General features: G+C 57.0%; 1 protein-coding gene across 1 annotated transcript in view; it reads left to right on the forward strand.

Moving 5' to 3' along the window:
• Positions 1 to 5,645, forward strand: part of LOC137359202 (glutamate receptor ionotropic, NMDA 2D-like) — a gene marked incomplete at its 5' end in the record, with an annotated part of 25,445 nt that extends 19,800 nt beyond the window's left edge. Inside the window, 3 exons of the mRNA XM_068025258.1 lie at positions 263 to 450; positions 3,211 to 3,443; positions 4,485 to 5,645. Of these exons, the coding sequence (XP_067881359.1) occupies positions 263 to 450; positions 3,211 to 3,443; positions 4,485 to 5,645 (1,582 nt within the window). The remainder of the gene's footprint in view (positions 1 to 262; positions 451 to 3,210; positions 3,444 to 4,484) is intronic.
• Positions 5,646 to 27,500: the final 21,855 nt, after the last annotated feature.

A 27,500-nucleotide genomic window follows, 5' to 3' on the forward strand; every position in this document is an offset into this window, starting at 1 on the left:
TCTCTCTCTGTCTCTCACTCTTTCTCTGTCTCTCTCTCTCCCTCTCTCTCTGTCTCCCTGTCTCTCTCTCTCTTTCTGTCTCTCTCTCTCTCTTTCTGTCTCTCTCTCTCCATCTATCTCCCTCTCTCTCTTTCTCTCTCTCTTTCTCCTTCTGTCTCTCTCTCTCACTCTGTCTCTCTCTCTCTCTCTCTCTGTCTCTCTCTCTCTCTCCATCTACCTCCCTGTCTCTCTGTCTCTTTCTCTCTGTCGCTGTCTACCTCAGGAAGCTCGATGCGTTCATCTATGATGCCGCAGTGGTGAACTACATGGCACGTAAAGATGATGGCTGCAAGCTGGTGACTATTGGAAGTGGCAAGGTGTTCGCGACAACAGGCTACGGCATCGCACTGCAGAAAGGATCGAAGTGGAAACGGCCGATTGACCTCGCACTACTGCAGTTCCTCGGTGATGGTAAACCCCGAGTGTTAATACATAACAACAGAGTGCAGGGAACAGGGAATAACTCATACACAAGTGGTTAGATACAGGGTAAAACTCCCTCTACACTGTCCCCCATCAAACACTCCCAGGACAGGTACAGTACGGGGGGGTTAGATACAGAGTAAAGCTCCCTCTACACTGTCCCCCATCAAACACTCCCAGGACAGGTACAGTACGGGTGGTTAGATACAGAGTAAAACTCCCTCTACACTGTCCCCCATCAAATACTCCCAGGACAGGTACAGTACGGGGGGGTTAGATACAGAGTAAAGCTCCCTCTACACTGTCCCCCATCAAACAGTCCCAGGACAGGTACAGTACGGGGGGTTAGATACAGAGTAAAGCTCCCTCTACACTGTCCCCCATCAAACACACCCCAGGACAGGTACAGTACGGGGGTTAGATACACGGTAAAACTCCCTCTACACTGTCCCCCATCAAACACTCCCAGGACAGGTACAGTACGGGGGGTTAGATACAGAGTAAAGCTCCCTCTACACTGTCCCCCATCAAACACTCCCCAGGACAGGTACAGTACGGGGGGTTAGATACAGAGTAAAGCTCCCTCTACACTGTCCCCCATCAAACACTCCCAGGACAGGTACAGTACAGGGGTTAGATACAGAGTAAAGCTCCCTCTACACTGTCCCCCATCAAACACTCCCCAGGACAGGGACAGCACGGTGGGGTTAGATACAGAGTAAAGCTCCCTCTACACTGTCCCCCTTCAAACACTCCCAGGACAGGTACAGTACGGGGGGTTAGATACAGAGTAAAGCTCCCTCTACACTGTCCCCCATCAAACACTCCCAGGACAGGTACAGTACGGGGGGTTAGATACAGAGTAAAGCTCCCTCTACACTGTCCCCCATCAAACACACCCCAGGACAGGTACAGTACGGGGGTTAGATACAGGGTAAAACTCCCTCTACACTGTCCCCCATCAAACACTCCCAGGACAGGTACAGTACGGGGGGTTAGATACAGAGTAAAGCTCCCTCTACACTGTCCCCATCAAACACTCCCAGGACAGGTACAGTACGGGGGGTTAGATACAGAGTAAAGCTCCCTCTACACTGTCCCCCATCAAACACTCCCAGGACAGGTACAGTACAGGGGTTAGATACAGAGTAAAGCTCCCTCTACACTGTCCCCCATCAAACACTCCCCAGGACAGGGACAGCACGGGGGGGTTAGATACAGAGTAAAGCTCCCTCTACACTGTCCCCCTTCAAACACTCCCAGGACAGGTACAGTACGGGGGGTTAGATACAGAGTAAAACTCCCTCTACACTGTCCCCCATCAAACACTCCCAGGACAGGTACAGTACGGGGGGTTAGATACAGAGTAAAGCTCCCTCTACACTGTCCCCATCAAACACTCCCAGGACAGGTACAGTATTGGGGTGAGATGCAGAGTAAAGCTCCCTCCACACTGTCCCCATCAAACACTCCCAGGACAGGTACAGTACGGGGTTAGATACAGAGTAAAGCTCCCTCTACACTGTCCCCCATCAAACACTCCCCAGGACAGGGACAGCACGGGGGGGTTAGATACAGAGTAAAGCTCCCTCTACACTGTCCCCCATCAAACACTCCCAGGACAGGTATAGCACGGGGGTTAGATACAGAGTAAAGCTCCTTATTCTCTCTCTGTCTCTCTGTCAGCCTCTCTCTGTCAGTCTCTCTCTCTCTGTCTCTCTCTCTCTCTGTCTCTCTCAGTCTCTCTCTCTCTCTGTCTGTCTCTCTCTCTCTCTCTCTCTCTCAGTCTCGCTCTCTCTCTGTCTCTCTATCTCTCTCAGTCTCTCTCTCTCTGTCTCCATCTCTCTCTCTCTGTCTGTCTCACTCTCTCTCTCTGTTTCTCTCTCTGTCTCTCTCTCTCTCTGTCTCTATCTCTGTCTCTCTGTCTGTCTCTCTCTCTCTCTCTGTTTCTCTCTCTGTCTCTCTCTCTCAGTCTGTCTCTCTCTGTCTCTCTCTGTCAGTCTCTCTCTGTCTCTCTCTCAGTCTCTCTCTCTCTCTCTGTCTCTCTCTCTCTCTGTCTCTCTCTCTCTCTCAGTCTCGCTCTCTCTGTCTCTCTCTGTCTCTCTCTGTCAGTGTCTCTCTCTCTGTCTCTCTCTCTCTGTCTCTCTCTCTGTGTCAGCCTCTCTCTCTCTATCTCTCTCTGTCAGTCTCTCTCTCTCTGTCTCTCTCTCTCTCTGTCTCTCTCTGTCTCTCTCTCTGTCTGTCTCTCTCTCTCTGTCTCTCTCTCTCTCTCGGTCTCGCTCTCTCTCTGTCTCTCTATCTGTCTCAGTCTCTCTGTCTCTATCTCTGTCTCTCTCTCTCAGTCTCTCTATCTCTGTCTCTCTCTCTGTCTCTCTCTCTCAGTCTCTCTATCTCTGTCTCTCTCTCTGTCTCTCTCTCTGTCTCTCTCTCTGTTTCTCTCTCTGTCTCTGTCTCTCTCTCAGTCTCGCTCTCTCTCTGTCTCTCTATCTGTCTCATTCTCTCTGTCTCTATCTCTGTCTCTCTCTCTCAGTCTCTCTATCTCTGTCTCTCTCTCTGTCTCTCTCTCTGTTTCTCTCTCTGTCTCTCTCTCTCAGCCTCTCTCTCTCTGTCTCTCTTTCCCTCTCTCTCTGTCACTCACACTTACCCGGTCTCTCTCTCTCTCTCTTTCTCTCTCCCCAGGAGAAATCGAGATGTTGGAGAGACTCTGGCTCTCTCTCTCTCACACTGCCCCTCTCTCTCTCTCCTCAGGGGACACCGAGATGCTAGAGAGACTCTGGCTGTCCGGAATCTGCCACAACGACAAGATTGAGGTAATGAGTAGCAAGCTGGACATTGACAACATGGCGGGTGTCTTCTACATGCTGCTCGTTGCCATGGGTTTGAGCCTCCTGGTGTTTGCCAGCGAGCACCTCATCTACTGGAAACTCCGCCACAGCATGCATCACTCGGGGAAACTGGACTTTCTCCTGGCAATCAGTCGGGTGAGTCGAGTCAACTGGACAGCACCTGGCATCGGGGCAGGGAGGAGTGGGCATCACTGGGCACTGCCTGCATGGATAGGGTAGCGTGTACATGGGCACAGAGAGGGGTCGGTCCCCATTGGGAGACCCGTTTCCCCCCCCAGCGAGGGGTCAGTCCCTATGGGGAGACCCGTTTCCCCCCCCAGCGAGGGGTCAGTCCCCATGGGGGAGACCCATTTCCCCCCAGCGATGAAGGGGTCAGTCCCCATGGGGAGACCCGCTGCCCCCTGCGAGGGGTCAGCCCCCATGGGGGACACCCATTTCCCCCCAGCGATGAAGGGGTCAGTCCCCATGGGGAGACCCGCTGCCCCCTGCGAGGGGTCAGCCCCCATGGGGAGACCCGCTTGCCCCCTGCGAGGGGTCAGCCCCCATGGGGAGACCCGTCCTTCCCCCTCAGCGAGGGAGGGGTCAGTCCCCATGGGGAGAGCCATTTCCCCCCCCAGCGACGGGTCAGTCCCCATGGGGTGACCCGCTTGCCCCCTGCGAGGGGTCAGCCCCCATGGGGAGACCGGTTTCCCCCCAGCGAGGGGTCAGACCCCATGGGGAGACCGGTTTCCCCCCAGCGAGGGGTCAGACCCCATGGGGAGACCGGTTTCCCCCCAGCGAGGGGTCAGTCCCCATGGGGAGACCTGTCCTTCCCCCTCAGCGAGGGAGGGGTCAGTCCCCATGGGGGAGACCCGTTTCCCCCCAGCAAGGGAGGGGTCAGTCCCCATGGGGGAGACCCGTTTCCCCCCAGCAAGGGAGGGGTCAGTCGCCATGGGGGAGACCAGTTTCCCCCCAGCAAGGGAGGGGTCAGTCCCCATGGAGGAGACCAGTTTCCCCCCAGCAAGGGAGGGGTCAGTCCCCATGGGGAGACCCATTCTCCCCTCAATGAGAGGGGTCATCGGGCGTTGTGCGGAGGTGAGGACGGGGTGTGAGGGTGGGTTAGGAGGTTGTGTTTGATACGATGATTGGTTTATTGATGGTTGTTTCCCCTTTTCTCTTGCCCCCTCGCCCATGCAGGGAATGTACAGCTGCTGCAAAGCGGAAGACATCAAGGACACTGGATCCTACCCGCTGCCCACTGGGGAACTCGCCTATACCCGCCACCCCTCTCGCCTCCGCGCACTCTCCAGTGCCCCGCCCGTGCCCCAGCTCCCCCGGGTCACCCCCACCGAGCGCTGGCGCCATGCCCGCAGCCCCAACGCCCCCCGCCGGCCGCCATTGCCCTCTGCCCCCCCGCCGGACGCTTACCACCGGCACTACGGACCGATCGACCCGGTGGGGCTCTCGGAGCGGCCGTCCGAGCCCAGCCTGCACAAGGAGGAGGGGGAGGGGGGGGAGGGGGTGGAGGAGGAGGAGGAGGAGGAGGAGGGGGAGGTGGCCGCGCCCACTCCCCCGCTCCCTCCGCCCTCCTATCTGGCCGCCGTGACGCCCCACCCAGTCGAGCGGCGGCGGGGCCGCCCCTGCCCCTGCCCCTGCCGGCCGGGCGGGGCCTGGTGCCGCGGGCACTGCCAGCACCCCTGCGGCCGCGGGGCCCCTCCGGCCTCCTCCGAGTGGTGGTGGTCTTCCGAGTCCGAGGAGGAGGAGGAGTCGGAGGAGGAGGAGTCGTCGGAGGAGGAGGAGGAGGAGGGGGAGGAGCCCTGCCTCCCCCTGCCTCCAGCCCCCCGCTGCCGCTGCCCCGCCCGCTTCTGCAGCACCTATCCGTCCCGTCGCCAGGCGCCCCCGGCGGCCTCCCCCTGGGGACCCGTCCACTACTGGTCAGCGGAGAGACTTCCAGGAGGGCCCTGCCCTCCGCCCGAGCCCCGGGCACCCTCCCCTCCCCGCCACCACTGGCACCACCACCACCGGCACCCCTGCTGCCCTCCGCCGGTGCCCCCCACCTACGCCTGCCCCTGCGCCCACCCGCGGGCTGCAGCTGACCGCCAGCCCCGGGAGCGGGCCCGGGGAGGGGCCAGGAGGCGGAGGAGCTGGAGGAGGCGCAGGAGGTGGAGGAGCCCCTCCCGGCGGCGGGGGGACGGTCCCTGCGCCTGCGGGCAGCCCCGTCGGCCCCCCGCGGAGGACGGCCCGCATCCCCCCGCCTCCTCCTCCTCCCGCCCCCCGCGCCCCCGGGACGAGGGGGGAGGCCAGTGGTCAGTGAGGCGGGGCTCGACCCGATTCTCCAGCATGGAGTCTGAGGTGTGAGGGACGTCCTGTCAGCCGAGTCGCCACCCCCTTCCTGTCTGGCCAAGGCGCAGTCTGACAACACACAAAGACTGAGACTTCGGACTTGTGGGATCGTTCTGCTCACACACACACCCTCCACCTCAAGCTCCTCTCCTCCGCCCAACAGCTCCATCTACATCCTATTTTCTCAAGGGCTTTGTGTCTGATGTTCGTCTGCTGGGGTGGGAGGTTCGGGTTTGGTCACGACACGGGACAGTGGATGTCTGTCTCTCCGTCACCGTCTGTCTCTCCATCACCGTCTGTCTCTCCGTCACCGTCTGTCTCTCTCTCTCTCACCGTCTGACCGTCTGTCTCTCTCTCACCATCACAAAGCACGAATCACCAGGGGAGTCTCTCTCTGTCAGGGACCCCTGTTAAAGAGGGAGTTTCTTTCTCTCTCTCTGTCAGGGAACCCTGTTAAAGAGGGAGTCTCTTTCTCTCTCTCTGTCAGGGAACCCTGTTAAAGAGGGAGTCTCTTTCTCTCTCTCTGTCAGGGACCCCTGTTAAAGAGGGAGTCTCTTTCTCTCTCTCTGTCAGGGAACCCTGTTAAAGAGGGAGTCTCTTTCTCTCTCTCTGTCAGGGAACCCTGTTAATGGAGGGAGTCTCTTTCTCTCTCTCTGTCAGGGACCCCTGTTAAAGAGGGAGTCTCTTTCTCTCTCTCTGTCAGGGAACCCTGTTAAAGAGGGAGTCTCCTTCTCTCTCTCTGTCAGGGACCCCTGTTAAAGAGGGAGTCTCTCTCTCTCTGTCAGGGACCCCTGTTAAAGAGGTAGTCTCTTTCTCTCTCTTTGTCAGGGACCCCTGTTAAAGAGGGAGTCTCTTTCTCTCTCTCTGTCAGGGAACCCTGTTAAAGAGGGAGTCTCCTTCTCTCTCTCTGTCAGGGACCCCTGTTAAAGAGGGAGTCTCTCTCTCTGTGTCAGGGACGCCTGTTAAAGAGGGAGTCTCTCTCTCTGTGTCAGGGACCCCTGTTAAAGAGGGAGTCTCTCTCTCTCTCCGTCAGGGACCCCTGTTAAAGAGGGAGTCTCTCTCTCTCTGTCAGGGACCCCTGTTAAAGAGGGAGTCTCTCTCTCTCTGTCAGGGACCCCTGTTAAAGAGGGAGTCTCTCTCTCTGTGTCAGGGACGCCTGTTAAAGAGGGAGTCTCTTTCTCTCTCTCTGTCAGGGACCCCTGTTAAAGAGGGAGTCTCTTTCTCTCTCTCTGTCAGGGACCCCTGTTAAAGAGGGAGTCTCTTTCTCTCTCTCTGTCAGGGACCCCTGTTAAAGAGGGAGTCTCTCTCTCTCCCGATCAGGGACCCCTGTTAAAGAGGGAGTCTCTCTCTCTCCATCAAGGATCCCTGTTAAAGAGGGAGTCTCTCTCTCCATCAAGGACCCCTGTTAAAGAGGGAGTCTCTCTCTCTCCCGATCAGGGATCCCTGTTAAAGAGGGAGTCTCTCTCTCTCCATCAAGGTCCCCTGTTAAAGAGGGAGTCTCTCTCTACATCAGGGACCCCTGTTAAAGAGGGGGTCTCTCTCTCTCTCTCCATCAAGGACCCCTGTTAAAGAGGGAGTCTCTCTCTCTCCCGATCAGGGACCCCTGTTAAAGAGAGAGTCTCTCTCTCTCCATCAAGGACCCCTGTTAAAGAGGGAGTCTCTCTCTACATCAGGGACCCCTGTTAAAGAGGGGGTCTCTCTCTCTCTCTCCATCAAGGACCGCTGTTAAAGAGGGAGTCTCTCTCTGCATCAGGGTGCCTGGGGTTATTGAGGGATACAAGCAATGAGAGTAACAGTGGCAGGGGTTGGCGAAGGGTTCGTCTGGGTGGGTGCCTTTCAATGGGGCCGACTGGGGAATGGCACTGGGGCCACAGTGGGGAGAGCAGCGGGAGTGAGAGAGACTGATGGTGCAAAAATCAGCGATTCTTTCTTTGACCCTGTGTGTCAAAGACTGGCTTGTGACTCAGGCAGCCGCCAATTGGAGGTATCCGTGACGCAGCTTGTGCAACCCCAGAGGCTGGTACAATTAATCTCTGACATCTGTCTATCTCTGATTTTTGAGGGTGCGTCAATCAGATAGGGGTTAGCGGTCAGTCATTTCTGCTGAGTCAGGAACTCATGGGTTCAAACCCTCACTCCAGGCCGACACTCCCCGGTGTCAGTACTGAGAGAGTGCTGCACTGTCAGAGGGAGATGTATATACTCGAGGACTTGATCTCCATAATCCAGACCGACACTCCCCCGGTGTCAGTACTGAGGGAGTGCTGCACTGTCAGAGGGAGATGTATATACTCCAGGACTTGATCTCCATAATCCAGACCGACACTCCCCCGATGTCAGTACTGAGGGAGTGCTGCACTGTCAGAGGGAGATGTATATACTCGAGGACTTGATCTCCATAATCCAGGCCGACACTCCCCCGGTGTCAGTACTGAGGGAGTGCTGCACTGTCGGAGGGAGATGTATATACTCGAGGACTTGATCTCCATAATCCAGGCCGACACTCCCCTGGTGTCAGTACTGAGGGAGTGCTGCACTGTCAGAGGGAGATGTATATACTCTAGGACTTGAGCTCCATAATCCAGACCGACACTCCCCCAGTGCCAGTACTGAGGGAGTGCTGCACTGTCAGAGTGAGATGTATATACTCTAGGACTTGATCTCCATAATCCAGAACGACACTCCCCGGTGTCAGTACTGAGGGAGTGCTGCACTGTCGGAGGGAGATGTATATACTCTAGGACTTGATCTCCATAATCCAGGCCGACACTCCCCCGGTGCCAGTACTGAGGGAGTGCTGCACTGTCGGAGGGAGATGTATATACTCTGGGACTTGAGCTCCATAAGCACTCCCTCAGTACTGACACCGGGGGAGTGTCGGCCTGGATTATGGAGATCAAGTCCTAGAGTATATACATCTCCCTCCGACAGTGCAGCACTCCCTCAGTACTGACACCGGTGGAGTGTCGGCCTGGATTATGGAGATCAAGTCCTTGAGTATATACATCTCCTTCCGACAGTGCAGCACTCCCTCAGTCCTGGCACCGGGGGAGTGTCGGCCTGGATTATGGAGCTCGAGTCCTCGAGTATATACATCTCCCTCCGACAGTGCAGCGCTCCCTCAGTACTGGCACCGGGGAGTGTCGGTCTGGATTATGGAGATCAAGTCCTAGAGTGTATACATCTCCCTCCGACAGTGCAGCACTCCCTCAGTACTGGCACCGGGGGAGTGTCGGTCTGGATTATAGAGATCAAGTCCTAGAGTGTATACATCTCCCTCCGACAGTGCAGCGCTCCCTCAGTACTGACACCGGGGAGTGTTGGCCTGGATTATGGAGATCAAGTCCTTGAGTATATACATCTCCTTCCGACAGTGCAGCACTCCCTCAGTACTGACACCGGGGAGTGTTGGCCTGGATTATGGAGATCAAGTCCTAGAGTATATACATCTCCCTCCGACAGTGCAGCACTCCCTCAGTACTGACACCGGGGAGTGTCGGCCTGGATTATGGAGATCAAGTCCGAGAGTATATACATCTCCCTCTGACAGTGCAGCACTCCCTCAGTACTGACACCGGGGGAGTGTCGGCCTGGAACACAGGCTCCAATCTCTGGCAGTCGGGAACCCAACCTCTGAACCTCCGGGGGCAGAGAGAGTGGAGGACAGTCGTGCCTCGTTGGCGGTTAACTGGACCGCTGAAGGTTCCCGTGCGAAGGGAGGTTCTTGGGCACCGGGGGAAATGTTATTGTTCAACATTAGCGTCAATCTAGTCAGGCTTCAGCACTACCTAGGCCGAGTCTAGTTACACACGGCGCCAAAGCAAAAAAAAATAATACAAATAGTCATATCATGAATTAATTTCGTCTGGGTTTGTCGGACTGTTAGCAGCAATAGTTAGAGATGCTGTCACATTTCTGGTACTGTTCTCGATGTGCTTTGCTATAAGAGATTCCGAATAAATACTGTGAATTTACAAGGAAAAACAGTGTCTTGTTTTGATTCAGCTGACCCAATGGATCCTTGGAGACAAATCCTCGGATTTACAGAGAATTCTGAGGGAGGGAGTCCCACAATTTGGAGACTGAGGGAGTGGGTGGAGGGAGTCCAACAGTTTGGAGAGTGAGGGAGTGGGAGGAGGGAATCCAACAGTTTGGAGACTAAGGGAGTGGAGGGAGGGAGTCCCACAGTTTGGAGACTGAGGGAGTGGGAGGAGGGAGTCCCACAGTTTGGAGACTGAGGGAGTGGGTGGAGGGAGTTTCACAGTTTGGAGACTGAGGGAGTGGGTGGAGGGAGTCCCACAGTTTGGAGACTGAGGGAGTGGGTGGAGGGAGTCCCACAGTTTGGAGACTGAGGGAGTGAGTGGAGGGAGTCCCACAGTTTGGAGACTGAGGGAGTGGAGGGAGGGAGTCCCACAGTTTGGAGACTGAGGGAGTGGGAGGAGGGAGTCCCACAGTTTGGAGACTGAGGGAGTGGGTGGAGGGAGTCCCACAGTTTGGAGACTGAGGGAGAGGGGGGAGGGAGTCCCACAGTTTGGAGACTGAGGGGGTGGAGGGAGGGAGTCCCACAGTTTGGAGACTGATGAAGTGGGTGGAGGGAGTCCCACAGTCTGGAGACTGAGGGAGAGGGTGGAGGGAGTCCCACAGTTTGGAGACTGATGAAGTGGGTGGAGGGAGTCCCACAGTTTGGAGACTGAGGGAGTGGGTGGAGGGAGTCCCACAGTTTGGAGACTGAGGGAGAGGGGGGAGGGAGTCCCACAGTTTGGAGACTGAGGGAGTGGATGGAGGGTGTCCCACAGTTTGGAGACTGATGAAGTGGGCGGAGGGAGTCCCACAGTTTGGAGACTGAGGGAGAGGGTGGAGGGAGTCCCACAGTTTGGAGACTGAGGGAGTGGAGGGAGGGAGCCCCACAGTTTGGAAAAAAGATGTGGATCGAATTTTAAATGGATACAGAGTGTGAGAGAAATGCAGAAAGTCAGAGGGGGAGAGAGAGAGCGAGCAAAACCTGGACAGAGAGATAGATAGAGACAGTGGGATACACAGAGACAGGTGGAAGGAGGGAGACAGATGGAGAGGGATAGACGGAGATAGAGACAGAGAGAGAGACGGGGCCAAAGAAAGAGAAAATCAGAGAGCGAGACAGAGAGAGAGAGAGAGAGAGTGCGAGAGTGAGATGACTGCTGAATTTAACCTGCAGTTGTAAATTTTCTGCTTGTCACTCTCTCTCTCTCTCACTCTCTCCCCCGGGTCCCTCTCTCTCACACACGCACGGAGCTGATTTCCACAATAAGTTCTCGGGCTGTCAATAAAGCAGTCCTAATGAACAATGAGAGACCGAGCGGGGACTGAGAAGCAGCAGAGCCTGGATCTGCTGGCAGCTTGGTGGGCTGCGCAGAGGGTCGGCAGGGACTGGCAGAGTCTTCACTTGTGAAGGATTGAATTAATATTCATTCGACTGAGGCTCCAGGAAACAGTAATTAAATACTCCAGTGTTAATTAAGCAGCAGAAACATCTGCGCGTCAAGTGGAGAAAGTCAGGAAATGCAGGACAGAAAGGAGACTGTGTCATTGTGTGGCATTCACAAATCATTTCCCCCTCTCCATAAAACACACACTGTTTACCGTTCATTCTGTAATAGAGTAAGACGAGAAACAGGATTCATCGTCAAACACAGCTCACCGCAACACCCCGATATCCCGCACCCTTCACCCCGACACCCCGATATCCCTCACCCTTCACCCCGACACCCAGATATCCCTCACCCTACACCCCGACACCCAGATATCCCTCACCCTACACCCCAACACCCCGATATCCCTCACCCTTCACCCCAACACCCAGATATCCCTCACCCTACACCCCAACACCCCGATATCCCACACCCTTCACCCCAACACCCCGATATCCCGCACCCTTCACCGCAACACCCCGATATCCCGCACCCTTCACCCCAACACCCCGATATCCCGCACCCTTCACCCCGACACCCCGATATCCCGCACCCTTCACCCCGACACCCCAATATCCCGCACCCTTCACCCCAACACCCCGATATCCTGCACCCTTCACCCCGACACCCCGATATCCCGCACCCTTCACCCCGACACCCCGATATCCCGCAATCTTCACCCCGACACCCCGATATCCCGCACCCTTCACCCCAACACCCCGATATCCCACACCCTTCACCCAACACCCCGATATCCCACACCCTTCACCCCAACACCCCGATATCGCGCCCCCTTCACCGCAACACCCCGATATCCCGCACCCTTCACCCCAACACCCCGATATCCCGCACCCTTCACCCAGACACCCCGATATCCCACACCCTTCACCCCGACACCCCGATATCCCGCACCCTTCACCGCAACACCCCGATATCCCACACCCTTCAGCCCAACACCCCGATATCCCGCACCCTTCACCCCGACACCCCGATATCCCGCACCTTCACCCCAACACCCCGATATCCCACACCCTTCACCCCGACACCCCGATATCCCGCACCCTTCACCCCGACACCCCGATATCCCACACCCTTCACAGCAACACCCCGATATCCCGCACCCTTCACCCCGACACCCCGATATCCCACACCCTTCACCCCGACACTCCGATATCCCGCACCCTTCACCCCGACACCCCGATATCCCACACCCTTCAACCCAACACCCCGATATCCCGCACCCTTCACCCCGACACCCCGATATCCCGCACCCTTCAACCCAACACCCCGATATCCCGCACCCTTCACCCCGACACCCCGATATCCCGCACCCTTCACCGCAACACCCCGATATCCCGCACCCTTCACCCCGATATCCCGCACCCTTCACCGCAACACCCCGATATCCCGCACCCTTCACCCCGACACTCCGATATCCCGCACCCTTCACCCCAACACTCCGATATCCCACACCCTTCACCCCGACACCCCGATATCCCGCACCCTTCACCCCGACACCCCGATATCCCGCACCCTTCACCCCAACACTCCGATATCCCACACCCTTCACCCCGACACCCGGATATCCCGCACCCTTCACCCCAACACCCCGATATCCCGCACCCTTCACCCCAACACTCCGATATCACGCACCCTTCACCCCGACACCCCGATATCCCGCACCCTTCACCCCAACACCCCGATATCCCGCACCCTTCACCCCAACACCCCGATATCCCGCACCCTTCACCCCAACACCCCGATATCCCGCACCCTTCACCCCGACACCCCGGTATCCCACACCCTTCACCCCGACACCCCGATATCCCGCACCCTTCACCCCGACACCCCGATATCCAACACCCTTCACCGCAACACCCCGATATCCCGCACCCTTCACCCCAACACCCCAATATCCCACACCCTTCACCCCAACACCCCGATATCCCACACCCTTCAACTCGACACCCCGATATCCCGCACCCTTCACCCCGACACCCCGATAACCCGCACCCTTCACCCCGACACCCCGATATTCCGCACCCTTCACCCCAACACCCCGATATCCCGCACCCTTCACCCCAACACCCCGATATTCCGCACCCTTCACCCCAACACCCCGATATCCCGCACCCTTCAACCCAACACTCCGATATCCCACACCCTTCACCCCAACACCCCGATATTCCGCACCCTTCACCCCAACACCCCGATATCCCGCACCCTTCACCCCAACACCCCAATATCCCGCACCCTTCACCCCGATATCCCACACCCTTCACCGCAACACCCCGATATCCCGCACCCTTCACCCCGACACCCCGATATCCCGCACCCTTCACCCCGACACTCCGATATCCCGCACCATTCACCCCGACACCCCGATATCTCGCACCCTTCACCCCAACACCCCGATATCCCGCACCCTTCAACCCCGACACTCCGATATCACGCACCCTTCACCCCGACACCCCGATATCCCACACCCTTCACCCCGACACTCCGATATCCCGCATCCTTCACCCCGACATCCCGCACCCTGCTCCCCGACACTCCGATATCCCGCACCCTTCACCCCGACACCCCGATATCCCGCACCCTTCAACGCAACACCCCGATATTCCGCACCCTTCACCCCGACACCCCGATATCCCGCACCCTTCACCGCAACACCCCGATATTCCGCACCCTTCACCCCGACACCCCGGTATCCTACACCCTTCACCCCAACACCCCGATATCCCACACTCTTCACCCCGACATCCCGCACCCTGCACCCCGACACTCCGATATACCGCACCCTTCACCCCAACACCCCGATATCCCGCACCCTTCACGCAACACCCCGATATCCCACACCCTTCACCCCAACAGCCCGATATCCCGCACCCTTCACCGCAACACCCCGATATCCCACACCCTTCACCCCGACACTCCGATATCCCGCAACCTTCACCCCGACACTCCGATATCCCGCACCATTCACCCCAACACCCCGATTTCCCGCATCCTTCACCCCAACACCCCGATATACCGCACCCTTCACCGCAACACCCCGATATCCCACACCCTTCACCCCGACACTCCGATATCCCGCACCATTCACCCCAACACCCCGATATCCCGCACCCTTCACCCCAACACTCCGATATCCCGCACCCTTCACCGCAACACCCCGATATCCCACACCCTTCACCCCAACACCCCGATATCCCGCACCCTTCACCCCAACACCCCGATATACCGCACCCTTCACCGCAACACCCCGATATCCCACACCCTTCACCCCGACACTCCGATATCCCGCACCCTTCACCCCGACACTCCGATATCCCGCACCATTCACCCCAACACCCCGATATCCCGCACCCTTCACCCCAACACCCCGATATCCCGCACCCTTCACCGCAACACCCCGATATCCCACACCCTTCACCCCAACACCCCGATATCCCGCCCCCTTCACCCCAACACCCCGATATCCCACACCCTTCACCCCAACACTCCGATATCCCGCACCCTTCACCGCAACACTCCGATATCCCGCACCCTTCACCCCAACACTCCGATATCCCGCACCCTTCGCCCCAACACACGGATATCCCGCACCCTTCACCCCAACACCCCGATATCCCGCACCCTTCACCCCAACACCCCGATATCCCACACCCTTCACCCCAACAGCCCGATATCCCGCACCCTTCACCCCAACACCCCGATATCCCGCACCCTTCACCCCAACACTCCGATATCCCGCACTCTTCACCCCGATATCCCGCACCCTTCGCCCCAACACACGGATATCCCGCACCCTTCACCCCAACACCCCGATATCCCGCACCCTTCACCCCAACACCCCGATATCCCACACCCTTCACCCCAACACCCCGATATCCCGCACCCTTCACCCCAACACCCCGATATCCCACACCCTTCACCCCAACAGCCCGATATCCCGCACCCTTCACCCCAACACCCCTATATCCCGCACCCTTCACCCCAACACCCCGATATCCCACACCCTTCACCCCAACAGCCCGATATCCCGCACCCTTCACCCCAACACCCCGATATCCCGCACCCTTCACCCCAACACCCCGATATCCCGCACCCTTCACCCCAACAGCCCGATATCCCACACCCTTCACCCCAACACTCCGATATCCCACACCCTTCACCGCAACACTCTGTTATCCCAAATCCCTCAACACAAAAGGCCGCTAACCATTGGACAGTGATCAGGAGCAGGAACCCTGACTGATTTCCCCCCTCTCTATGCCAGGAGTCACTGGACAGTGATCAGGAGCAGGAACCCTGGCTGATTTCCCTCTCTCTCTCTCTCTAACCCAGGGGTCACTGGACAGTGATCAGGAGCAGGAACCCTGGCTGATTTCCCCCTCTCTCTCTCTCTCTCTCTAACCCAGGGGTCACTGGACAGTGATCAGGAGCAGGAATCCTGGCTGATTTCCCCTCTCTCTATCTCTAACCCAGGGGTCACTGGACAGTGATCAGGAGCAGGAACCCTGTCTGATTTCGCCCTCTCTCTCTCTCTCTCTCTAACCCTGGGGTCACTGGACAGTGATCAGGAGCAGGAACCCTGGCTGATTTCCCCCTCTCTCTCTCTCTCTCTCTCTCTAACCCAGGGGACACTGGACAGTGATCAGGAGCAGGAACCCTGGCTGATTTCCCCCTCTCTCTCTCTCTAACCCAGGAGTCACTGGACAGTAACCAGGAGCAGGAACCCTGGCTGATTTCCCTCTCTCTCTCTCTCTAACCCAGGGGTCACTGGACAGTGATCAGGAGCAGGAACCCTGGCTGATTTCCCCTCTCTCTCTCTCTCTAACCCAGGGGTCACTGGACAGTGATCAGGAGCAGGAACCCTGGCTGATTTCCCTCTCTCTCTCTCTCTAACCCAGGGGTCACTGGACAGTGATCAGGAGCAGGAGCCCTGGCTGATTTCCCCTCTCTCTCTCTCTAACCCAGGGGTCACTGGACAGTGATCAGGAGCAGGAACCCTGGCTGATTTCCCTCTCTCTCTCTCTCTAACCCAGGGGTCACTGGACAGTGATCAGGAGCAGGAACCCTGGCTGATTTCCCCTCTCTCTCTCTCTAACCCAGGGGTCACTGGACAGTGATCAGGAGCAGGAACCCTGGCTGATTTCCCTCTCTCTCTCTCTCTCTCTAACCCAGGGGTCACTGGACAGTGATCAGGAGCAGGAACCCGGGCTGATTTCCCCCCTCTCTCTCTCTCTAACCCAGGGGTCACTGGACAGTGATCAGGAGCAGGAACCCTGGCTGATTTCCCCTCTCTCTCTCTCTCTAACCCAGGGGTCACTGGACAGTGATCAGGAGCAGGAACCCTGGCTGATTTCCCTCTCTCTCTCTCTCTCTCTAACCCAGGGGTCACTGGACAGTGATCAGGAGCAGGAGCCCTGGCTGATTTCCCCCCTCTCTCTCTCTCTAACCCAGGGGTCAGTGGACAGTGATCAGGAGCAGGAACCCTGGCTGATTTCCCCCCTCTCTCTCTCTCTAACCCAGGGGTCACTGGACAGTGATCAGGAGCAGGAACCCTGGCTGATTTCCCTCTCTCTCTCTCTCTCTAACCCAGGGGTCACTGGACAGTGATCAGGAGCAGGAACCCTGGCTGATTTCCCCCCTCTCTCTCTCTCTATCTAATGCAGGCATCACGAAACCCAGCTGGGAGCACCTCCCTCAGCACAGGCTGTTTGTGCTCAGTCTGCGGGGTTCAGTTATTCTGTTTGGCAGTTTGAAGGTTGCCGAGTCACTCCCTCAAACTTTAGCGACATGAGACGGCCAAGTGTCTGGCAGCAAAATAATTCAATTTATTCCAGAATTCCCCCAGTGCTCCAGCAGCTCAGAATCAAGGATGTCAGAGAACGACCCAGCACACTAAATCTCACAAAATCTTCTTGTACATGAAATGAAAAACTCGTAAATTATTCCATTTAATGCGATTTACTATCAGATGTTTCCTGAAATCATAAGTCAAGAGAGGATGCTGTATCTATCTGTACCTGTACTGCAGGTTGTGGAGACTTCCTATCGGAGGAGGGTGATTGACCCTCTCACCCACCTCTCCCCATTAACACTCAGACACTGGGCAGTCTGTTCCCTATCGGAGTGGGGGGATTAACCCTCTCACCCACCTCTCCCCCATTTACACTCAGACACCGGGCAGCCTGTTCCCTATCGGAGGGGGGATTAACCCTCTCACCCACCTCTCCCCCATTTACACTCAGACACCGGGCAGCCTGTTCCCTATCGGAGAGGGGGGGATTAACCCTCTCACCCACCTCTCCCCCATTTACACTCAGACACCGGGCAGCCTGTTCCCTATCGGAGGGGGGATTAACCCTCTCACCCACCTCTCCCCCATTTACACTCAGACACCGGGCAGTCTGTTCCCTATCGGAGGGGGGGATTAACCCTCTCACCCACCTCTCCCCATTTACACTCAGACACCGGGCAGTCTGTTCCCTATCGGAGGGGGGATTAACCCTCTCACCCACCTCTCCCCCATTTACACTCAGACACTGGGCAGTCTGTTCCCTATCGGAGAGGAGGGGATTAACCCTCTCACCCACCTCTCCCCCATTTACACTCAGACACCGGGCAGTCTGTTCCCTATCGGAGAGGGGGGGATTAACCCTCTCACCCACCTCTCCCCCATTTACACTCAGACACCGGGCAGTCTGTTCCCTATCGGAGAGGGGGGGATTAACCCTCTCACCCACCTCTCCCCCATTTACACTCAGACACCGGGCAGTCTGTTCCCTATCGGAGGGGGGATTAACCCTCTCACCCACCTCTCCCCCATTTACACTCAGACACTGGGCAGTCTGTTCCCTATCGGAGAGGGGGGGATTAACCCTCTCACCCACCTCTCCCCATTAACACTCAGACACTGGGCAGTCTGTTCCCTATCGGAGGGGGGGATTAACCCTCTCACCTACCTCTCCCCCATTTACACTCAGACATTGGGCAGTCTGTTCCCTATCGGAGAGGGGGGGATTAACCCTCTCACACACCTCTCCCCCATTTACACTCAGACACCGGGCAGTCTGTTCCCTATCGGAGAGGGGGGGATTAACCCTCTCACCCACCTCTCCCCATTTACGCTCAGACACCGGGCAGTCTGTTCCCTGTCGGAGAGGGGGGGGATTAACCCTCTCACACACCTCTCCCCATTTACACTCAGACACCGGGCAGTCTGTTCCCTATCGAGAGGGGGGGGATTAACCCTCTCACACACCTCTCCCCATTTACACTCAGACACCGGGCAGTCTGTTCCCTATCGGAGAGGGGGGGATTAACCCTCTCACCCACCTCTCCCCATTTACACTCAGACACCGGGCAGTCTGTTCCCTATCGGAGAGGGGGGGGATTAACCCTCTCAATCACCTCTCCCCATTTACACTCAGACACTGGGCAGTCTGTTCCCTATCGGAGTGGGGGGATTAACCCTCTCACCCACCTCTCCCCCATTTACGCTCAGACACCGGGCAGCCTGTTCCCTATCGGAGGGGGGATTAACCCTCTCACCCACCTCTCCCCCATTTACACTCAGACACCGGGCAGCCTGTTCCCTATCGGAGGGGGGATTAACCCTCTCACCCACCTCTCCCCCATTTACACTCAGACACTGGGCAGTCTGTTCCCTATCGGAGGAGGGATTAACCCTCTCATCCACCTCTCCCCATTTACACTCAGACACCGGGCAGCCTGTTCCCTATCGGAGGGGGGATTAACCCTCTCACCTACCTCCCCCATTTACACTCAGACACTGGGCAGTCTGTTCCCTATCGGAGAGGGGGGGATTAACCCTCTCACACACCTCTCCCCCATTTACACTCAGACACCGGGCAGTCTGTTCCCTGTCGGAGAGGGGGGGGATTAACCCTCTCACACACCTCTCCCCATTTACACTCAGACACCGGGCAGTCTGTTCCCTATCGGAGAGGGGGGGGATTAACCCTCTCACCCACCTCTCCCCCATTTACACTCAGACACCGGGCAGTCTGTTCCCTATCGGAGAGGGGGGGGATTAACCCTCTCACACACCTCTCCCCATTTACACTCAGACACCGGGCAGTCTGTTCCCTATCGGAGAGGGGGATTAACCCTCTCACACACCTCTCCCCATTTACACTCAGACACCGGGCAGTCTGTTCCCTATCGGAGAGGGGGGGATTAACCCTCTCACCCACCTCTCCCCATTTACACTCAGACATTGGGCAGTCTGTTCCCCAGCTGATGGTTGGGTGGGGGGTCATTCGTGTTAATCTCGGAACAAGGTTTTCTGTAGATGGGAGTTCTTGGCTGTTGTTTGCCGTTGTGAGTAGGCCGCAGCCTGGACACGTCCTCTTTCACTGCCTGACGCCAACAAATGTACGAGTATTTGTCAGGAGGTGGAAGAGAATAATCCAATTTGGGGGCTACACACGCGCCCCGGATCCCTCTGGGAGAGAGATATTATTTTCAATTCCTCGGCAGTCGACAGATTGAAATTGGAATCATGTCAAAGTAATAGGTTGCCAGGGGCAACCTGTCGGAGTCCGGGAGCTGGAATAGATTCCTGTTGTCGGCCACTCGGGACTAACACAGGCAACTAAATTAAACCACAAGACCTGCGATCTTTACAGATAACATTTCGAAAGTAATTTATGTCAATCTTTCATGCTTCAGGTAAGGGATGGGGGCCTCCAGGCATCTCTATTCCACCTCCGTCTCGACTCTCATCGTGTCAAGCAGCTTCACACCATGTGGAATGACACAGCGCAAGGAGCACAGACGGGAGGAGTCCATTCAGCCCCTCTCGGGCCTGTTACACAGGAACACGAGGAGGCCCATTCAGCCCCTCTCGGGCCTGTTACACAGGAACACGAGGAGGCCCATTCAGCCCCTCTCGGGCCTGTTACACAGGAACACGAGGAGGCCCATTCAGCCCCTCTCGGGCCTGTTACACAGGAACACGAGGAGGCCCACTGAGCCCCCCTCGGGCCTGTTACACAGAAACACGAGGAGGCCCATTCAGCCCCCCTCGGGCCTGTTACACAGGAACACGAGGAGGCCCATTCAGCCCCTCTCGGGCCTGTTACACAGGAACACGAGGAGGCCCATTCAGCCCCTCTCGGGCCTGTTACACAGGAACACGAGAAGGCCCAGTCAGCCCCTCGAGCCTCGACTGCTTTGTTTTCGGTCTCGGGGAGAGAGATCCAGGTTTCCACGCTCCACTCTATATTTCCCGCTCCCTCCCTGGCTCCGCCCGGAAGAGGGGACCAAGAGGAGGCTGAGGGCACAGAGATGGTGTCGGGGGGGGGGGGGGGAGGCGGCAGTCGGGGGAGAGGAGAGGGGCTGAATGACCCTTTCCTGTGCTGTTAATATTTTGAAATCCTTTCTAAGACGGAGTGTGGTTCGGCTCGAGCAGACTCTTGTGGTGAAACATCTGGGTTCCTGACTTCCTTCCTGCCCCAACGAACAGTTTAAATTTAGAGTGTAACGTAGCATAATTAAAGGAAATGATGGGAAGGCAGCTCTGTTGGAAACTGATCCTGATTACGATCGCTCATCGCAATGCAAATTGCCACTTCCCAAAGGCCCTTCAGAAACAAAGCACACGATCGCATGGCTGAGCTGTGAGCTCGCTCCAAAAACCAACTTATTGAAACTGTTATCTCAGGGGAAGACATCAAAGACTCGTCCGACTCCAGCAATGTGGAGCTGAGTGTGAAATCTCCACACGCTGGAGTTCCATAATCCAGGCCGACACTCCCCCGGTGCCAGTACTGAGGGAGTGCTGCACTGTCGGAGGGAGATGTATATACTCTTGGACCTGATCTCTATAATCCAGACCGACACTCCCCGGTGTCAGTACTGAGGGAGTGCTGCACTGTTGGAGGGAGATGTATATACTCTAGGACCTGATCTCCATAATCCAGGCCGACACTCCCCGGTGTCAGTACTGAGGAAGTGCTGCACTGTCGGAGCGTGATGTATATACTCTAGGACTTGATCTCCATAATCCAGACCGACACTCCCCCGGTGCCAGTACTGAGGGAGTGCTGCACTGTCGGAGGGTGATGTATATACTCTAGGACTTGATCTCCATAATCCAGACCGACACTCCCCCGGTGTCAGTACTGAGGGAGTGCTGCACTGTCGGAGGGAGATGTATATACTCTAGGAATTGATCTCTATAATCCAGGCCGACACTCCCCCGGTGTCAGTACTGAGGGAGTGCTGCACTGTCGGAGGGAGATGTATATACTCTCGGACTTGATCTCTATAATCCAGACTGACACTCCCCGGTGTCAGTACTGAGGGAGTGCTGCACTGTCGGAGGGAGATGTATATACTCTAGGACTTGATCTCTATAATCCAGGCCGACACTCCCCCGGTGTCAGTACTGAGGGAGTGCTGCACTGTCGGAGGGAGATGTATATACTCTAGGACTTGATCTCTATAATCCAGACCGACACTCCCCCGGTGCCAGTACTGAGAGAGTGCTGCACTGTCGGAGGGAGATGTATATACTCTCGGACTTGATCTCTATAATCCAGACCGACACTCCCCGGTGTCAGTACTGAGGGAGTGCTGCACTGTCGGAGGGAGATGTATATACTCTAGGACTTGATCTCTATAATCCAGGCCGACACTCCCCCGGTGTCAGTACTGAGGGAGTGCTGCACTGTCGGAGGGAGATGTATATACTCTAGGACTTAATCTCCATAATCCAGACCGACACTCCCCCCGGTGTCAGTACTGAGGGAGTGCTGCACTGTCGGAGGGAGATGTATATACTCTCGGACTTGATCTCTATAATCCAGGCCGGCACTCCCCTGGTGCCAGTACTGAGGGAGTGCTGCACTGTCGGAGGGAGATGTATATACTCTTGGACTTGATCTCTATAATCCAGGCCGACACTCCCCGGTGTCAGTACTGAGGGAGTGCTGCACTGTCGGAGGGAGATGTATATACTCTCGGACTTGATCTCTATAATCCAGGCCAACGCTACCCCGGTGTCAGTACTGAGGGAGTGCTGCACTGTCGGAGGGAGATGTATATACTCTCGGACTTGATCTCTATAATCCAGGCCGACGCTCCCCCGGTGTCAGTACTGAGGGAGTGCTGCACTGTCGGAGGGAGATGGAGATACTCTAGGACTTGATCTCCATAATCCAGACCGACACTCCCCCGGTGTCAGTACTGAGGGAGTGCTGCACTGTCAGAGGGAAATGTATATACTCCAGGACTTGATCTCCATAATCCAGACCGACACTCCCCCGGTGTCTGTACTGAGGGAGTGCTGCACTGTCAGAGGGAGATGTATATACTCCAGGACTTGATCTCTATAATCCAGACCGACACTCCCCCGGTGTCAGTACTGAGGGAGTGCTGCACTGTCGGAGGTGCCGTCTTTTGTCACCCCATTCCCCGCAGCACTCTGTGCGCTCTCCCAATGGACTCAGTCCCCTCCCCGTTGACTCCCTGACGATAAGAGGACACTGTTTCACCCAAGCCCCTCGGTGAATGCTAAACAAGCCACTTGTCAGGCAGCCTGAGAGAGGAATCAGCTGCTCACTCAACAGTGACGGGGTCTTTCGAACCTGCTCCGTGAGGAACGTGGCAGGGCGCGGCCTCCCTCCAATCCACAGGCCGCCCCTGCTCGGAGCACCGGCACCTCGGCCAGAAATTGTTTCCAGGCAGGTGGGGGTGACTGACTCCGGGAATGGACGGAGCAGGGAGGGTGAAGGGATAGCAGAGTGACAGCTACAATGTGTACAATGTGTCAGACCGCCTCACACACGACTGGTGCTGGCCTCTGCCCCTCCATCTCTGCCTACCTCACCCCCAGCCTTCCCTCTCTTCCCTCCCTCCCTCTCCCACTTCCACTCCTCCATCTCTCACTCGCTGTGTGAAAAATGTTCAAAGTTCCTCCTTTACATTCGATGCCCCAGAATTGGACCCATTACTGGGAACGAACCTGTGTTTGCTGAAGGGTCTTTAGCAGAATGTCTTTCCGCTTCTCATCACTGCTGCTATTTATCAGGCCAAGTATGGCTATTATGTTGGTGAGTCCTGTCCAGAAGGCATTAGCCTGCGGATGTGGGAATGGAGGTCAGTCACCCAATGGTCCCAGTGTAATCATGTGGAAATTCAACATTAATTCATCAGCGAAAGCTGTTAACTGCTCGGTTCATTTCACGAGGTCAAGCAGTGAAGACATCCTGTAACAGTCAGCAGAGAAACTTAACTGCATCTCCCTGAAACAGGAGGCAGCGAGGCAGAGGGTGAGGGAGGAGCCTCACGAACCGCACGGGGCCTAACTCAAGCCTGGGCCCTCCAAATCTCTCGCAAACCGCACGGGGCCTACCTCAGGTCTGGGCACTGAGACTCGCTCAAACCGCACAGGGCCTACATCAGGCCTAGGCTCCCGAGTCTCTCTCAAACCACACAGGGCCTACCTCAGGTCTGGGCACTGAGACTCGCTCAAACCGCACAGGGCCTACATCAGGCCTAGGCTCCCGAGTCTCTCTCAAACCACACAGGGCCTACCTCAGGTCTGGGCACCGAGTCTCTCTCAAACCGCACAGGGCCTACATCAGGCCTGGGCACTGAGACTCGCTCAAACCACACAGAGCCTACCTCAGGCCTGGGCTCCTGAGTCTCGCTCAAACCGCACGGGGCCTATCTCAGGTCTGGGCACTGAGACTCGCTCAAACCGCACAGGGCCTACATCAGGCCTGGGCACTGAGACTCGCTCAAACCACACAGAGCCTACCTCAGGCCTGGGCTCCTGAGTCTCGCTCAAACCACACAGGGCCTACCTCAAGCCTGGGCACCGAGACTCGCTCAAACCGCACAGGGCCTACCTGAGGCCTGGGCACCGAGACTCGCTCAAACCGCACAGGGCCTACATCAGGCCTAGGCTCCTGAGTCTCTCTCAAACCACACAGGGCCTACCTCAGGCCTGGGCACCGAGACTCGCTCAAACCGCACAGGGCCTACATCAGGCCTAGGCTCCCGAGTCTCTCTCAAACCACACAGGGCCTACATCAGGCCTGGGCACCAAGACTCGCTCAAACCACACGGGGCCTACCTGAGGCCTGGGCACCGAGACTCGCTCAAACCGCACATGGCCTACATCAGGCCTAGGCTCCCGAGTCTCTCTCAAACCACACAGGGCCTACCTCAGGCCTGGGCACCGAGACTCGCTCAAACCGCACAGGGCCTACATCAGGCCTAGGCTCCCGAGTCTCTCTCAAACCACACAGGGCCTACCTCAGGCCTGGGCACCGAGACTCGCTCAAACCGCACAGGGCCTACCTCAGGCCTGGGCTCCTGAGTCTCTCTCAAACCACACAGGGCCTACCTCAGGCCTGGGCACTGAGACTCGCTCAAACCACACAGGGCCTACCTCAGGCCTGGGCACTGAGACTCGCTCAAACCACACAGGGCCTACCTCAGGCCTGGATACCCGAGTCTCTCTCAAACCACACAGGGCCTACCTCAGGCCTGGGCTCCCGAGTCTCGCTCAAACCGCACAGGGCCTACCTCAGGCCTGGGCTCCCGAGTCTCGCTCAAACCGCACAGAGCCTACCTCAGGCCTGGGCATTGAGACACGCTCAAACCACACAGAGCCTACCTCAGGCCTGGGCTCCTGAGTCTCGCTCAAACCGCACAGGGCCGACCTGAGGCCTGGGCACTGAGACTCGCTCAAACCGCACAGGGCCTACCTCAGGCCTGAGCTCCCGAGTCTCGCTCAAACCACACAGGGCCTACCTCAGGCCTGGGCATTGAGACTCGCTCAAACCGCACAGGGCCTACATCAGGCCTAGGCTCCCGAGTCTCTCTCAAACCACACAGAGCCTACCTCAGGCCTGGGCACTGAGACTCGCTCAAACCACACAGGGCCTACATCAGGCCTAGGCTCCCGAGTCTCTCTCAAACCACACAGGGCCTACCTCAGGCCTGGGCACCGAGACTCGCTCAAACCGCACAGGGCCTACCTGAGGCCTGGGCACCGAGACTCGCTCAAACCGCACAGGGCCTACATCAGGCCTAGGCTCCCGAGTCTCTCTCAAACCACACAGGGTCTACCTCAGGCCTGGGCACTGAGACTCGCTCAAACCGCACAGGGCCTACATCAGGCCTAGGCTCCCGAGTCTCTCTCAAACCACACAGGGCCTACCTCAGGCCTGGGCACCAAGACTCGCTCAAACCACACGGGGCCTACCTGAGGCCTGGGCACCGAGACTCGCTCAAACCGCACATGGCCTACATCAGGCCTAGGCTCCCGAGTCTCTCTCAAACCACACAGGGCCTACCTCAGGCCTGGGCACTGAGACTCGCTCAAACCGCACAGGGCCTACATCAGGCCTAGGCTCCCGAGTCTCTCTCAAACCACACAGGGTCTACCTCAGGCCTGGGCACCGAGACTCGCTCAAACCGCACAGGGCCTACCTCAGGCCTGGGCTCCTGAGTCTCTCTCAAACCACACAGGGCCTACCTCAGGCCTGGGCACTGAGACTCGCTCAAACCACACAGGGCCTACCTCAGGCCTGGGCACTGAGACTCGCTCAAACCACACAGGGCCTACCTCAGGCCTGGATACCCGAGTCTCTCTCAAACCACACAGGGCCTACCTCAGGCCTGGGCTCCCGAGTCTCGCTCAAACCGCACAGGGCCTACCTCAGGCCTGGGTTCCCGAGTCTCGCTCAAACCGCACAGAGCCTACCTCAGGCCTGGGCATTGAGACACGCTCAAACCACACAGAGCCTACCTCAGGCCTGGGCTCCTGAGTCTCGCTCAAACCGCACAGGGCCGACCTGAGGCCTGGGCAATGAGACTCGCTCAAACCGCACAGGGCCTACCTCAGGCCTGAGCTCCCGAGTCTCTCTCAAACCACACAGGGCCTACCTCAGGCCTGGGCATTGAGACTCGCTCAAACCACACAGGGCCTACCTGAGGCCTGGGCTCCCGAGTCTCTCTCAAACCGCACAGGGCCAATCTGAGGCCTGGGGTCCCGAGTCTCTCTCAAACCACACAGGGCCTACCTCAGGCCTGGGCTCCCGAGTCTCTCTCAAACTGCACAGGGCCTACCTCAGACCTGGGCTCCCGAGTCTCTCTCAAACCACACAGGGCCTACCTGAGGCCTGGGCTCCCGAGTCTCTCTTAAACCGCACAGGGCCTACCTGAGGCCTGGGCTCCCGAGTCTCTCTCAAACCACACAGGGCCTACCTGAGGCCTGGGCTCCCGAGTCTCTCTCAAACCACACAGGGTCTACCTCAGGCCTGGGCACTGAGACTCGCTCAAACCACACAGGGCCTACCTCAGCCTGGGCACCCGAGTCTTTCTCAAACCACACAGGGCCTATCTCAGGCCTGGGCACTGAGTCTCATATCATTCGTAATGAGCTAGGATCTAATTACCAGGGACGTAATTGTCGTGTGTAAGTGTGTTGCGGGGTGATATACTGGACTGCCACACTAGAGTCACGTTGACGTGTAACACGGCACCGCGCTTGGCTCCTGACCGTGCTGCATGGAAGCTGGGCGACATGAAAAAAGAGCTCCGCCATCTCCCGGTTGAACGTCTGATCATTTCTAACCTATGGGACGCCAAAGGCACAACTCAATTAATCAATACCCCCATTCCTCAGCTCTCAGGAAAAGAATTTGCTGTGTGCCGACATTAGTTTGAGGGTTTAAGGGGACGGAGCCGTGCGCGCTGCACAGCAAGAGTTTCCTCTTACAGCGAGTTCCCAGCAGACGCCCTCCACACGTGAGACTGACCTTCAACAATGGCCTGGCTCCTTGCCTGCGACAGGGTCGACATGGAGGTGTTTCCACTTGCGGCCAGGACTGGACCTGGAGGTGGGGTGAAATCAATGTAAGAGAGTCAATTTACGCACAGTAAGATCCCACGAGCAGCAACGTGATAATGAGCGGGATCATCTGCCTTTTCGTGACGTTGGTTGAAGGATGAATATTGCGGCTCCAGGACAACCGGGGAGAACTCCCCCGCCCACACGCCACCACCACCCCCCCCCCAACCCCACCTGAACATTGATTTCAAACAGCTGATGGTGAAGGAAAGAACTTACTTTGAAAAAAAACAATTAGAGACTTTGGCTGGAGGGAGACATTAGCATTATCAACAAACAAGTAAAAAGGAGCCACTCCCTGCTCCAATTTAATTCACAATGGACTTTTGATTACCGGATGCTGAAGGTGGGAAGGCTAGCATTCCAAGTTAACTGCTAAAATGGTCTGAATACACAAACAGACATGGTCGGACCAGTTCAGTCAGATGACTAATTGACTGTTGGAGTTTTTTCAAGTTGAACTTCCAACTCGGAATTTGAACTCGGAAAGCTGTTTTCTCCTGGACTGAGAACACC

The sequence above is a fragment of the Heterodontus francisci genome, unplaced genomic scaffold (genome assembly GCF_036365525.1).
Source record: "Heterodontus francisci isolate sHetFra1 unplaced genomic scaffold, sHetFra1.hap1 HAP1_SCAFFOLD_900, whole genome shotgun sequence".
In the NCBI taxonomy this organism is placed as follows: domain Eukaryota; kingdom Metazoa; phylum Chordata; class Chondrichthyes; order Heterodontiformes; family Heterodontidae; genus Heterodontus; species Heterodontus francisci.